The sequence below is a fragment of the Paralichthys olivaceus genome, chromosome 7 (assembly GCF_024713975.1).
Source record: "Paralichthys olivaceus isolate ysfri-2021 chromosome 7, ASM2471397v2, whole genome shotgun sequence".
NCBI lineage: Eukaryota > Metazoa > Chordata > Actinopteri > Pleuronectiformes > Paralichthyidae > Paralichthys > Paralichthys olivaceus.
In genome coordinates this window covers 9,122,115-9,137,530 of record NC_091099.1, presented here as the reverse complement: position 1 = coordinate 9,137,530, position 15,416 = coordinate 9,122,115, and the positions used below count along the sequence as shown (strand labels likewise).

The 15,416-nt window shown below is 43.8% G+C and overlaps 2 protein-coding genes across 10 annotated transcripts in view; one reads left to right on the top strand and one right to left on the bottom strand.

The window, feature by feature from the left end:
* The window catches only part of furinb (furin (paired basic amino acid cleaving enzyme) b), an 83,190-nt gene extending 78,142 nt beyond the window's left edge, over positions 1-5,048 (bottom strand). The window contains exon 1 of one of the 3 annotated variants that reach the window (XM_069529279.1): positions 4,538-5,048. The gene's annotated coding sequence lies outside the window, so the exon portion shown is untranslated. Of the gene's footprint in view, positions 1-4,251; positions 4,392-4,537 lie in introns of those variants that run through there. The other 2 variants (XM_069529281.1, XM_069529280.1) reach the window with 2 other exon arrangements.
* A 1,422-nt stretch (positions 5,049-6,470) lies between these two features.
* accs (1-aminocyclopropane-1-carboxylate synthase homolog (Arabidopsis)(non-functional)) lies at positions 6,471-15,118 on the top strand. Of its 7 annotated transcripts, none has more exons than XM_069529276.1 (16): positions 6,471-6,906; positions 7,015-7,665; positions 8,282-8,931; positions 9,026-9,085; positions 9,218-9,288; positions 9,379-9,448; positions 10,369-10,435; positions 10,611-10,708; positions 10,896-10,973; positions 11,138-11,238; positions 11,683-11,772; positions 11,881-11,926; positions 12,062-12,203; positions 13,040-13,182; positions 13,345-13,498; positions 14,199-15,118. In XM_069529276.1, the coding sequence occupies exons 2-16, from the start codon at positions 7,035-7,037 to the stop codon at positions 14,615-14,617; spliced, it is 2,820 nt and encodes a 939-aa protein (XP_069385377.1). In that variant the 5' UTR covers positions 6,471-6,906; positions 7,015-7,034; the 3' UTR covers positions 14,618-15,118. The 7 variants fall into 7 exon arrangements, with proteins under 7 accessions (XP_069385377.1, XP_019935004.2, XP_019935005.2 ...); XM_020079445.2 differs by having other exon boundaries at positions 8,177-8,931; XM_020079446.2 differs by having other exon boundaries at positions 6,504-6,902.
* The last annotated feature ends 298 nt before the right edge of the window (positions 15,119-15,416 follow it).

Below are 15,416 nucleotides of genomic sequence, written 5' to 3'. Positions count from 1 at the left end.
ACTTGCTCCAGCCGCTCCGTGACCCTAAAATGATGAGTGATACAGATAATGGATGAATATGTGAATCATGAATTAAAGTTAGGGCGAGCCATATACTTTATTACACACTACATTTATTTTATCATCTTAGAACTGCATATGTCACTTCACCATTTTGGCCCAATCATGAGTGATCAGGCTAGTGGTAAAAGTTGGGTGAATTGAACTAGCTTTAAATGGATAATAACTGTAAGAATGGACAGCCTCATCGGGCACATTCAAGTCAACAGTGTTGATTAACCTTGGTCCAAGGTTAAATACCTCAACAAAAACATCATTTTATGACCATCCAGTTTAGAGAGAATCCATATTGATATTCAACAGTGAATATGGGCCTTGTCAAGTAACTGGTCCTTTTTTAGGAATTGATACACTCAACTAACTCTAACTGACATAATGACTATTGACTGTGAATAATATGAAGAGTAACAAGGCAACTGGTTTGCAGACAAGCTTATGTTGGCCTCAAGTTCTCCCTAAAATCCATATCCTTAAAAAGAGAGAAACATTATAAAACTATTTACCAACACAAAGTCTGTCCCAAACAATTGCTTCCAGGGAGTTTGGCGAATGGAAACTATTCGAAGAGGAGAATGAATAAGTCTACGCTTCACAGCTACATTTGGGAGTGGGTGTGATTTGCGCGCAGCAGGACAGGTGGTGGAGACATGACCAGGGGCTGTCACTCTTCCTGTGGAGCAATTCCTCTGAGCTCATTAGACGCTATGCTGGAGTCACAAAAACAGGAGCAGGGGGTCTGCTGTCACCGAAAAGGCTGAGAGAGAAAGGAATAGATGGGAGGGAGAGGTGGGGGTAGTCCTACCCTTAGACGGCACTGCGGAAAATAACAAGCGCATAATAACACGACGCCCAAAACACCTTCTCTCAAATCAGCCTGAAGAGGAGCTAACAAGACAAGGCTTACTCTTACAATATACATCAAAGGCCTAAAACTGAGATGAAACTACAACCTTCAAACCACAGGAGAACTTAAGACGCTCCAAACTAAACTAGAATGAAAATAGAAAATCAGTTGCATAACCTCTTCTGGGATTAAAAGCCCATTTGCGTGAGTGAGCCAGTGGAAACTTAAGGGTGGATAAGTGACCTGTGCTATGCTAAAATAACACAGCAGCTTAAAAGAATTAATTCAGTGCTTTCTGTTTTAAGCTACCAAGAGACCTCCAAATGTAGTTCAGTATCTCGTAGTGAAAATGAAGGAGGTTTTGATCAAAGATTTTCTCTCCCGTGGAAGTGAACTGCAGCCGACAGCAGCAGCAACAACAGGTTGCTCCCATCAATACACTTTGCCTTGACTTTCAGTCCTAGTGAAATTATAATGAGCAATCCTCTCCTTGACAGCTGAGGTGCCCTTGAGCAGCGGCCTTCACCCTCAACCACTTCAATGAAGCTGCTCGGCAGCCAAAACAACGAGACTGTGTCGTACGTAATTACCAAAGAGTGATTCCTGTCGTTTTGACACCCCCTCTCTATTTGAGTATACAAAGATGTGAGGTAGTGGATCATTACTGCATTCATTACCGTCTTGATATCATTATTAAGCCCTTGAGCATCGACATTGTTAGATATTCTGCTTGTGGCTTTAAAGATCACAAGCTTGAAGCTGTGTTATGAGCTCATAACTGATTTTTTGAAAGATGTAAGAAGATCATGGGCACATGGGTTTGATACAATAATATCAATAAAGTATTATTCATACTGTATTGATATGTTGTTGTTACAATTATCAATATTTAGCAGCTTTCTCAAGTATAGACAGAGGTTCATTTTTTTCCTGAAATTTATAGTGAGAATGCAAATGTTTGACTCAGTTGGTCCAGACGTTTATTTTTAACATATCACGGACATGTCAGGCTTTGGGATCCCACAATTTATATCTTATCCCAAATCAAAAATGACCAGAGCTCATTACCTTTTATATATCACCTGGTACTGCCATTTCAGATAACAAGCATCATCAGGAGGTGACATTTCCCCCGGCAACCTCAATACATCAAACAGCACCACTTTACTACCTGATTAATATATATGAAGTGAGTGTTGATGAGAGCAATTCCTGAAGGTGTTGAATTCTGATCTGGAAATCAAATTACTACAGGTTGACATACTGATCACGATATCTCCCAGCATTATATGCAGGGAATCTTTTTTTAAAAGCTTGTTTACAATATCTGGCATCAGAAAAAGAACATAATTGTCAAACCTCTTTAAATAACCAGACATGATTGATCCCTGCAGAAGAAATGATAAATAAAACAAATATATGTCAGGATATCATTATTTCCTGTCTGCCATATCCATATTGGTATTGGCTTCAAAAATCCTGGATCAATGAGTTGTAGCTGAGTGAAATGATTAATTATCTGCTTGGCTCACATTTCCACTGGTGATATTGATGTGGTGACATTAACAAAAGCACCAGGCAATGAAGGAACCAACTTCAACACTCTCTGATATTTGATTTTATAAAAATAGAACTCTAGATCTACCTCATGCAGAGTGCAGCAATATTAAAGAGTATTAGACTTGGAGTTAGAGAACTGGGCTCGAGACAGTAAAGAAAGTTGCTGATTTGATTTTCTTTCCCATCTGGAAAATGTGTATGACCTGGAAAACACTTCAAGCCTGGCTGCTCCCGAGAAACTGCTTAGTGAACATCAGCAGAAGCCTGCGGTTACACGAAACATGTTCAGTACTGCAAGTGTGATGTATTTGACAAACTTCCTATACATTAGTATTACTTGAGTAAGACGTGATACATGTAAAAGGGGATCTTGATGGGGACGAGCGGGTGATTTCCATTAAGAGTAATGTGACAGACCATATACAGCATTCATGCTCAATTTGAAGCTGCCCACCAGCCAAATCAACACTCATCATGTGCCTTACACTGTCCTGTCATAAAAAACCAAGGCACAGGAGAGAAGAGCCACATTTCTGAAGCACCACTGACAGCAATTTCCCTCTCACGAGAGGATGCTTCCCTAAGTTAAAATGTGATTGGAAAAAAGCAGAAGCATTGCACCAGCATCTTGCACTCAGTCAGGACAGCGGTTCACAGCTGGAAGTGGTGATTATCCGAGACACGGTGTGAAGTGAGCAAGAACGCCATGACTGAGTACTTCTAAAGCCTGATCCATTTTAGCTCGTGCTGTCTACGAGCTGCAGAGATGGAAAAGCCTGGTAAAATGTTGTCAAGGGCAGCAGCTATGTGTCCAGGAAAAATAATCAATTTTGAAAGTAATGAGATCTAACCCGGTTTTTAACAGCCATCCGAATCTTGGCATTGTTCCCTGTGTCAAACCTCCGCTCATCCACAACACTCTGTCCTGGTTTGTAGATGAGTTACACAGCTGAAAAGTTTGTCTTCCTGCTCCGTTTCCCTCCACTGCGTTCATATTTTATGCGTCTTAGAAAATGTCTGCTCACACCTGAAGAATTATCAGTGCTAGGGAAAAATCAACAGAGTCTGAGAAGGTGTTATCTCTCTCAGAGTATGGATATGAACCCCTCCTTTCATACTTCCCTGCCTACTACACATAACACAGAAACAACCCTTTTACGAGCCTTTATCTCTGAACCGGCCCGGGCAGGATTTGGGCAAAACAAAGAGAGGGAACAAAAGATTAGTTTTATAGGATAATCTTAGATTCGGTGAGGTAGTGTAATCCAATTGTGCAGGGAAGCTTGGAGCCGTGCGGTTTGCCTGGTGACCTTGACTTCATCCCCCGCCGAAACCCCGGTGGGAGATGCACTGGAGGCATACAATAACAAGAGCAGCCAGAGGAAAAGACAGGATGAGTTTGATCGCTTCAAGCCGAGTTTAATCTTTTTTTTAGAGCAATGCTTCCCTTTAAAAAACAGGCACATGCTGTATATCTAATCTGAAGAGGAACAGTGAAGCAGCTTGGTATAAACAAATTCCAGCCCCTGCCTCTGAGGCACTGAACTAACTGAAATTTATTACAGCAATTCCCACCTTAAGCAGATAAAAGTAAGTGATGAGGGGGGGTTGAGCCTATTAAAGCTTCAGGGTGACTACGGAAGAGAAAGAATATGTTAAAGAGAGACGGAGAGGGAGGGAGGAGAGCAAGAGCATAAATCTAAATTAAGAGAGTCGGATGAGACCTGCTGCAGGATCAACCACAACAAACTGTCAAGACAACAACAACAAGCATGCCTTTGTCTTACCAAAAAAGAAAGTTCAGAGAGCAGGGAGAGCGGATCAAAGCAGCTCGGTTATCAAAGCCAATCTGAAGTCCACCTTAAATTGCTTTAAGGAAGCCTGAATGGAGGAGGAGGAAGGATGGAATGGTCCACCTGACTGGGAGGACTGGTGAGGCAGCGTTTATCGGAAAAAAAAATAGTCCTCGTGCTTTCAACAAATACTCCCATTGTTCCCACCCACTACTCCACTGCTCCCCTCCCCACGACTTTTGGTTTTTTAAAACTAAAACTACAGGAATCGACCGGTTACCTTCGCCTGGTCAGATGCCCACAACGAGCACCGAGCCACCGCGGTGCCTCCTCATCCTCACCCTCCTCCTTGTCTCGTCTTCTCCCTCCGGGCGGAGACTCTCCCCCGCTAATTCTTCTTCTTCTTCTCCTGTGGCTCGACTTTCAACTTAACATGGATGAAGAGGATGAGCAGCAGCACCGTCTTCCGCACACGCCCGTCATCCTCCTCCTCCTCCTCCTCTGAAGTGATGAACGCAACTATCCCGTGTTACTGGTCAGCCGCCTCCAACTTGCCGTCCCCACCATCAGCACCATGGTGAGACTCTGCCGGTAACTTCACTTGTTTCTTTACTTGTCGTGGGTGTGCCTGGGTGTTTCTGCCGGAGTGCGCGTCCACTCACACACCTGAAGTCGGAACTCACGCACTGGGAGCAGAGTGGTGAGGGTGTGAGGACGGAGTCCACGTCAGGTCGCTGTGGCGGCTCACCGCTGGATGGAGATGAAAACAAACTGCCACAAACCGTTTCTCCAGGAAATACGTCACGTCCAGAGCCGAGTGGAAACGCTGCGTGCGCTTGATTTGAAGCACCGCACGGGCCGTGGCATGGGCGGGGCACTTTTTTTTGAGGGTAGCTCGTGGCGAGTATAAACTCACCTTAAGTCACCTAAAGTGAAATAAATTGGAAAATTAAAAAAAAGATTCTGAATTTAATTTTTTATTGTCACTCTGCAAGCACAACAGAAATTACAAAAGTGTAATTCGCCAATCCTGTTATGAAGATTTAGAAAGTATAAGAAGAACTATACCATCAATCTATCAAAGTTTTATTTCTATAGCCAATATTCTTAAATCACAATTTGTCTGTAACAAGGTGCGACATCCTCTGTTGTTAACCCTCAACAAGCGTAAAGGAAAAACTACCAACAAAAAACCAGCAGAAACCTCTGAGAGCCACATGTGAGGGATATCTCTCACGTGTAACTGAGACCAGTATTTACAACTCTGATCAGAAGAAACCGTTTTTAACATCATGGAGAAGTGTGCCACTGAAGTATTTGTACATAAGAACATGTCTGATAGAGATGAAGGGAGCAGCAATGACAATGAGTTATTTTCAGTAATGGTGGAATGTGTGAGTAGATGTTTGTCAAGCAGTCTTGTTGTAATCATCGCCCATGGTCAGCTGCCACCATGTTACTATATATACAATACATATATATAAAATAAGCAAATATTTCTGAGATCTTCAATCTATTCTGTGTAACAATTCACAACTACAACTGTTTTTATATTATTATAGTGCATATTAATAAAAAGGGAAACACTTTCCTAATAGTTCTTTTTATGTTAGTTTGTGTGATGATGGTTGTTGTTGTTCACAAATGGATATTTACAGAAAGATGGAAAGACTGGTGTATTTCACATTTGATGCTTTCTCTGCTTGAACATGAGGATTTCTAAATATTTACCACACAAGCTAATTTTTTTGTCTTATTATGTTAATACGACAGGTGCCTTCACTGTATGTCAGTGAACTTTATGGGTGAGAAATGTACAAAGAAAAATATTGTTGTGAGAGAATGGAGACTTTACTGAGGACATTGTTGTTTAGATATGTTGTACGGGCGACTGTTGCATTATTTTGTTAGTGAATATTTATTTTCCATCTCATTTTTATAGTGCTTTGTATGTTTTACTGTAAAGCTCATTGAGTCCACCTCTAAATGAAATGTCCAATGATAGAAAGATAAACTGAAAGACTGACAGATAGATAGATAGATAGATAGATAGATAGATACCCTGACCTCTGAACCTTTAACCTCGCCGTCCGAATATACAAAAAAACGTAATTCCGGGCTGCGCCGGTGTATAAAACACACACACCCTTGTTTTCCCCTCACAGCAGAGTTGAGCTTGTTATGTGTCTGTGTTTGGTCGCCATCTTGTGGCCGTCCACCGCAGTTGCACACACGGAAGTACGGCTGCCGTACGGTAGAGGGGGCCATGTCTGGCTCGCACGGCCGAGTCTACCCCGCTGCAGCCTGGTACGAGAGAAACCCAGCCCGCTTCCAGCAGCGTTAACACGGACCAAAGTTATCCCGGAATAAGGACAGCACGCATGTGCCGTCAACCCGGATGTAGATGTTTTCTGTGCGCGTCGATCCCCCGCTTCGCCAAGTTCTGACACATTTGTCCGCAGGAACGAATGGTGTGTTTTAGCACCGGATAGACAAAGCTGCACCGGTCCGAGCCGTTCCTAACCGGGTTAGCGAGCAGCAGGCGTGACATGTGTGCAGCTACGTGGATGTCAAGTGTGAGAGACCGCTCCACAACAAGGAGAAGCAGGAGAGCTGCACTTTTGATTTACGACGCACGAACATAAGTAGGTGAAGTATTATTTGAATCATTAATGATGGACGTGATGCACTGTGTGTGTTCCTGAAGGAGCCATGACAACACGGGTTCTCTCTCCGTGTTCTCCTCCTGTGCCACAGACTAGACCTTCAGTCCGAGGATGGACTTCCGCGGCCGGAGACACGAGCGAGGCAGCAACTGGACGGACCCGGAGATCGTGGAGCTGCTGCAGCTGTGGTCCGACGAGTCCGTGCAGATCGAGCTGGAGAGTTCGCTCCGCAACCAGCGAGTGTTCGACCGCATCGCCCACGTCCTGCGGGAGAAGGGCATCTTCCGCACGGGGGACCAGTGCAGGGAGAAGATCAAGAAGATGAAGCTGGAGTATCGGAGAATCAAAGACAACCACAAGATGAGGTCCTGGAAGTTTTACGACGTGATGGACAGGGTGCTGGCGAACCGGCCTGCCATCACCTACGCCTCCATGGGCGGAGCTGTCATCGCCCAGCAGGTGTTCCAGGGCCCGGACGCGTACCTGCAGGGGGTCCCAGTCGGATCCTTCGGCCCTGCCTCCTCAGGTGGGTTTCTGTTCGGTCAGCCTCCTAAAGCAGGGGACCCGCTGGGTATAAAGTGTGAGGATGTGGAGGAGAGCCTGCTCAACTCAGGCGTCGCCCCCCCTGAGATGTACTACGGATCTGGAGATGATCAGGAGACCGATGGACAATCTCTGCTGGGGCCTGAGGAAGCACTGGGGCGAGGAGAGAGCTCAACTAACCCAAGAGTCTCACCTTCAGGTTGGCAATACATGTACCATGATTATTACATGACGGTGGCACTGAGAGCTCAACACTCCAGTTTAACGAAACACATGCAGATACTCACAAGACAGAGAGAAAACACCTTAATCAATTTGACAATACATGCTTTGCAAATAGAAATACATAGTAAATACTCCTAATACTTTAAACACTAGAATATACCGGCAACACTACCAAATACTCACAACTCAAGCAAGTACTCGCTACATGACCAAAAACTCACAACAAACCCAAACAATACTTGGAACACAACCAAATACAAATTTTAAGTTGTGTTCGAAGTATTAGCTTGTGTTGTGAGTATTCGCAGTGCATGTGTTGTCAAAATGATGAGGATGTTTTTCTATTAACATGTGTTGTGTCTATTTTCTAGTGTTTTCTTCTTTTGCTGTGCGTCAAGCCCTCAGGGCCACCGTATGATCACCATGACAACCACCATAAGATTAAAAAGTGATCGGTAGTTATTTCTGTTTTTTCATTTCCCCAGGTTTTAGTGATGTGAATATTGCGGGCGCTGCAGCAGCTGCCATCCAGATCGCAGGTCGTCCTGTGTCACATGAGCAACCCAGTAAAGATGGTTCTCCTTCCCCAGCTTCTGCGAGACAGAGGAAACGTCGCCGTGGTGGGAAAACGTCATGGAGCCACGGGGGTGCTCGGTGTGGAGGTCAGGGCAGCCTGGACAGAGCCCTGGCCAGCTTCCTGAACTGGCAGAGGTCAGCAGAGGAGCGTCTCCTCTCCCTGGAGGAGGCACGACTGGAGAGGGAGCTGCAGGCCGAGGAGCGAAGGGAGGAGCGGGAGGAGAGACGGGCGGAACAGGAGCGCCAGCACGAGCTCCGCCTCTTCAGCATGCTCACGGGCGCGTTGGCTGCTGTCAGACAGGCTGCTCCGACCACTGTGACGACACCGACTGACCCTCGCGTCTCCCCCCAAGCTCATTCATCAGCCTCACTGATAACCACGGCTGCTCCCTCCATCTCGTCATCTTTATCTCAGACGCCTTCGGAGGCTCCCGCATCTCAGGCTGTTTCCACCCAGGAGACAACAACCTTAACACCACCTACATCTGTCAAAGCCTCCAAAACGTCTCCGAGTGTTTCCGCAGCACTGACGGGTGCAGACTCTCCTGGCCGTAGCATTTACCTGTCCAATCGTGGTAATAGCATCCGACAGCATGAGGGTATTCTCCAGGAAGGGTTTGCCCAATACGCACTGAACAAACACCACGACACAGAAAACCCTGATGTAAGTCTGTGTCACTGCAGCCGTTGAATCGCTCTTATTATATAAAACGATTCTGATTATCCACCAGGTCGTCTCCTCTCTCTCTCCCTCATAGGGTGTAATCAACATGGGAACCAGTGAGAACAAATTATGCTTTGATCTCCTTCTCAAGCGGGTGAGATAAATAGTGCGGTCAGATTCCTCCACTGACGATGCTGTGCTCTGAAATATGAGTTTGTCACTTCACATTATTCCAAATTATTTGACCCACTTTCACAAATTGTTTTCGTTCTCGTTTCTGCCACAGATGACCAAGCCTGACATGCTGCACATTGACCCGTCCCTGTTGCAATACTCGGATTGGAGGGGACACACATTGTAAGAGATTAAAGTGGAACTAAGAACTTCTGTCCCGTGGCTCCTAGTGAAGTAAACATTAACCATCTTCAAAACATTTCCATCTTTCAGCCTGAGAGAGGCGGTCGCAGACTTTCTGACTCAGTACTGCTCCGCTCCGAACCCGCTCAAAGCCGACAATGTGAGTGAAAGATTATCGCTTATAGCATTATAACTGTAACATAAGCAATGTAAACAATGCCTGTGAGACAACTGCAGCTACAGGTGTGTGGCAGGAAATGAAGAAATGGCACATCAGTCGATGCATTCTGGGTACGGATGTCGCGATTAACCGATTTTACGATATCTGATGTTTCAGAACGTCATGATTTCATAACCGTAAGAATTGTAAAAACTACGATATCTATCTATGGTGACCTGCCTCTTGCGAGTCACGTTATTTGTGTGTGAGGACGTGAAGAATGTGGCTTGAACCAGGACACGTTTAGTTTAAAAAAAAAAAAAAAAAAAAAAAACTTCCGTTGGTGACCCTTCACAATAAAAGTCCCATACAGATACACTGCTCATGATGACAGGAAACACAAATACACAGACCAACCTTCCACAATAAGTCAACTAAATAAAATGGCTCACATAAATTACTTTTAAATAGCCAAACGCTACACTATAAAAACTAACCTGATATTGTTGATGATAATAATGAATATTGTAGTTAATTAGCTATATATTCGCTATATTTAGTTTGTTGTGTGTCTTTTTGCTTCTAAGGTATCAATAATCATGAAAATCATGAAACTGATATTTCCTCTGACAATAATCGTGGCACCAAAATATCATATCGTGACATCCCTAATTCTGGGTAATGAAGTAATCCAGAGTTTGTGCAATTTAAGATCACAAGTTGGGGACAAGCCCATATCAAGATTTGGTGAATTTATTTTATTTACCTATAAGTCGTTGTATTAAAGGCCAAATGCAACCACTATTGAACCACCGCAGCTATTTAAAGGCCAGCAGCTTAATTTGAACACATAATGAATGGCTTCTTTAGTAGGAAGGACCTTCCTCTGAGCCTTAATTTGATTTTTTGTGTTTGTTCAGGTTGTGGTGATGAATGGTTGCGGTTCCCTCTTCTCGTGTGTTGCTGCAGTAATTTGTGACCCTAAAGGTAAGGTCGCTAATGCATTAACATAAACATACAACGCATCCATATTTATTTTGTGCAAAAACAAACATATATTAATCGGCAATGAGAAATGGGACCAAGATCATTTTTTTGAATGTGGGTGGATAATTATTTTAAAAAAGCAAGGCCAACATTTTTTCCTTTTTTTATGTTGCAGATGCGATTCTTATACCTACTCCTTTCTACGGCGTCATCACAGAGGATGTGCATTTGTATAGTGATGTTAAACTCTTTCATGTTCCTTTGGACTGCGAGGTAGGAAAACACCACCTGATTTATCTGCAGTTCTGATGTGTTTGTTTGTTATGGATGCTCCGTGCTGGGTGCACAACATTTTCTTACACTTTGCATGCAGCTTGAAGTGCGATCTCGAGCGTGTTGTCAGCTGTTCAGCGTGGATGTTGAAGTGTTTTTTCCTTTCCTTGTTATTTGTTGGCTGTAGGCTGATGGCAAAGACAGTCGTCCCTTCCACCTCACTGTAGGGAAACTAGAAGAAGGTCTGATAAAAGCTGAGCAAGAGGTATTTCATGAATGCATGTTTTCTGAAGCCCTTAATAAATTAAGAAAGTTCATTCCACTTAAGAAATGCTCAGGCAAAGAGAAAAACTTTGAATTCGCCTTTTTTCTCAATTTTCCACCATTGTCTTATAAAACTCTTGATACAGTTTATTGTTTCTCTTATAGGGGTTGACGATCCGAGCAGTTATACTAATGAACCCCCACAATCCTCTGGCTGATATCTACACCCTGGCGGAGATGATTTCCTTCTTGGAGTTTGCTAAAAGGTATTTCTTTCGCCTTGCACTGTTATCTAAAGTGTAATAACCCCCCCCTGGTCTGCACCTTTAAACACAGTGCCAAGCCACTACATCCAACTGTGAACTCTTTTTATTTTACGGCTGAGAGCTCTGTCCCGTGTGTGGAATATCGTGCACAGTTTTATCACCTCCCTATACCATCAGCATATTGTCAAGTGCAGCGATGTGCCAAGGAGTCTCCTGCACCATCTATTGTTTTCTAAATGATCTTGCCAGAGTTAATTCCCTTCGTAGATCCTTGCACGCACTGAGCTGTTGTAACTGTAAACCTCAGCGCCTTTTACGCTGACGCAGGACATCGAAGGACCTATTTTACATTTATGTCACAGTTTCTTCATTGTAAACAATAAGTAACAATATAAAACCAATCTCTACTGACGCTCTCTTTCCCTCCACCTTCACCTTCCTCAGAAACGAACTCCACGCCATTGTGGACGAAGTGTACATGCTGACGGTCTTTGATGAATCTGCCACCTTCCACAGTGTCCTCAGTGCAGACAGGTACTGTGCAAATCCTAATTTCTGCAATATTACCCAATCAGACCGTTAATCATCACAACTGTGCCTGAGGACTGCCTCTTAGCTGCTAATCTGTGCCCCTTATTCCAGTTTGCCAGACCCACAGAGGACACACGTAATGTGGGGGTTGAGCAAGGTACACACTGTTCTGTGTTCTGTGACTGTGACACTTTTTATATCCCTGCTGACAGTACAGTAAAAATTCTGCTTTTTTCCACTGGGTGTTTGCTCCCACAGCTCCCTCTCATTTACTTCTTCTCATCCTTCGCAGGATTTTGCAATGTCAGGAGTCAGATTAGGAACTCTGCATTCTGAGAACAGAGACCTAGTGGAAGCTCTGGCCCAGCTGGGCTCATTCCACGGTATCTCCGGACCCACGCAGCACCAGGTAGCACAGCTGCTTCAGGACAGAGGTATGGATCCAAGAGTTTTTACCTGCACTGTGGTAGTCATGTTTGCATTGAGCTCTGGATAATCTCTTGAAATTATCCAGAGGGGCTGCATGTGAGGATGCAAACATCTGGGTCAGATGCTGCAGACAATCTCCAGAGTTTCTCCTGCCAGCCCCTTACTAAAAACTGAAATAATGTCTGTGCGAGAACACAGCAGGAGATAACTGAAAAAAGCAATAATAATACAATATCACAGCATGAGAAGAGGGGCCGGACACATGGAAGATACCAAAGACAACTTTGGATCCAATGGGATTTTTGGGCTCTTGGTCCGTTGCCAGTGTTGATAAAAAACCAAACAAACACGTGATCTCCGCAGTGGAATTAATGTGTTACCTGAAGGTTCTGGAGATGTTGTTGTGAACGTGACCAGAGAATCTCCTGCTGCGTTCTTCATATATGAAAGGCAAACTGGAGACAGCAACCTTAACACCACATCTGGACTCTAGTGTTTATTTATCTGAAAACTGCTTAGATGAACACAACAGGAACTATGATCCTCACTTTCAGCCTTTTGGTGAAAACAAGTCAAATTTCAGACATACACTTAGTTGTTGTGGCGAGCAGACCATGTTGGCTTGAGTTTAAATCCATAAATGTAAATGACTTCAGAGGGGAACTTTTGAATGTTCTCCCCATCACTTTCCCCGCTTCTGAAAGCCATCATCATTTTTCGTCTTCCTCTGGTATTACGGGAGCACAGCGTGAGGCTCAGCTGCTACATCACACTGCACAAAGATTTGTAACATTAATTTACACTTACTGAAATGTCCCTCCATATTTTTCACATGTTACAGAGTGGATCGATGAGGAATTCTTGCCAGCAAACAGAAGCAGACTGAAAGCTGCTCACAGCTACGTGACGGGAGAGCTGAAGAGTCTGAGCATCCCCTACCTGGACCGTCCTGCTACGCTGTACATCTGGGCTGACCTCAGGAAGGTGACGACAGATTTAGTTTAAGATGTCAGGGCTGTTCATTCAACTCTTAACTTCTGTACCTAAGTGAAATGCTGATAACGCAGTCATTTAATTCTCTTTAACGTCATTTCTTGTGAATGTTGCATGTGTGCAGGCTTGATTTCTGTCTCTCTGTGTTGGCAGTACCTCAGAGAGTCGTCTTTTGAGGAGGAGTTGTCTATGTGGAGGAGTTTTCTCCGACACAAGCTGGTGTTGAGCTGTGGTCAGGCCTTCTCCTGCTCCTTGCCCGGCTGGTTCCGCATCGTCTTTGCAGACCAACACAACCACCTTCAACTCGGTCAGTTTCTAGCATATACACTAACTTTACATGCCCAAATTTTCAGTGTCTATAAAAGCTAGGGTTGGTAATCCTGGAACAGTTAGCAAGAGCAGGCTCCACTTTAAAAAAAGGAAACTGTTACATCCCACCATTCAAGCTACGCCCCCAAAACACATAAACTGCCCAACAACTGCAAGGAGCCGACTTTTCTGTGACTAACTTCTGACTATTGTCTCTGCTTCAGAGGTTTATGTCTCTCTGGCTTATGACCAATGAGAGCATGGACAAGGTGTGCGCAGGCAGGCGGGTCAGTTAGTGACTGACACGTACACCAGCCAATCGTTGTTTTTATCACAGTGCTGTGAGGGCTTATTTCTTTTTTTAAATATGTATCTTTATCTTTTGATGGCTGTCGGGATGTGAAGAGGATTTCAACAAATAAGATAAAACAAATGACAAATCCTACTTTCAAAATTTAGATCTAGTTTTTCAAGTTTTCATAGTTTCGTAGTGTTTTATGTCATAGTACTGTGTTGTTTTTCCCTCTAATTCAGATTGTCTTCCTTAGACTTCACATTGATTAGATCATATCTATTGTGTCATTTACTCAGTTGGTAAATTGTGTTGTTCCAGCTCTCGTCCTGCTCCGTGTCTTAAACCAGGTATTGATTGGATAATTGTTGTTAAATTGTTGTGTTAATGTTTTGTGTTATTTCAGGCCTGAAGCGATTCAGAGAGGCTTTGAAAGAAATGGAGGAAAAAAGTGCCAGCCCCGATCCACGCTCTGTCAAAGACGCTAGTGAGGAGAGTGAAACCTCAGTGAAAGAGGACAGTGGCGACTCGGACAATGCTGCGACTGTTAATTCAACATCATCTCCCCGGCAGGAGTCAGCCGACCAGCTGAAGGAGAAGGATAGCCCTGTTCCCGACGCAGCCTCGTTGGCCCCCAAGGAGTTTGAGTTGCTGGACTGCCAAGCATCGAATCACGCGGAGGGTCTTGACTCTCTGATTGGTACGCTCAGGCATCAAATCCGCTCCTCTGATTGGCTGGAGAAGAACACTCCAGAGCTGTCTGCCGGAGAGGACCCAGAGATTCTTGATGTATTCAAGGCCCTGCTGCAAAGGGCCAAAAAGTAAGCTTAGGATAAACAGGCACGGATGTAGCTTGCCAGTTTTTGAGAGGCAGCACTTAAGCGTCCAACACACTCACCGTGTTTATTTGCTAAGCAGCTCGACACAAACACTGACGCAAGGTCAAATCAGATTCCTGTTTTTGAGGAGAGAAGAGCAAATGTTAGCCGTGAGCCAGCTAAAGAAGAAGGAACAAGGAAAGCAGTGCAGGCAAGGCCGGGATGGAAAAACAGGAGGCAGTACTTTTCTATCTGCATCTGGAGGCCTTATTTTTTAGCTGCTAAAGTAGACGGCCTTGAGACTTTTGTAATTCACAGTAAAAAGTTCAATGTTCAAATTATGAGTTAATGCCAAATGTTAAATCAACCAAAAGCAGTAACGTTCTGTTCTCAAACCTTTACAGTCTGTTAATCTGAATTGTAAATGTTTTATTATTTTTATCATATGCACTTTATTTTACCAGAATGTATTGTACTTTCATTAAAGGTAATGATCTACTGGAATAAAGCAATTCATCCATGTCTTTATTTGACCGTAATCTTTCATTTTGAGTTAATCTGAATTCTGAGAGAGACTCTTTTTATATTTTATATTTTTATATTACAGATATCTAATATCTAACTTCATACAAATGTTCTGAGAACATTTAGTATGACATTTAAAAAACAAACTTGATCTGTGGGCGCTGTTCCATCACAGCAAAGGAAAGCGCAGGTGGTTGTGACGAAGGGGAGGGAGGTTTAAAATAGCATCAGCCACAACACGGAACCCCACTGAGCGAAATCGAGAGTGGGACTTTCTTAAA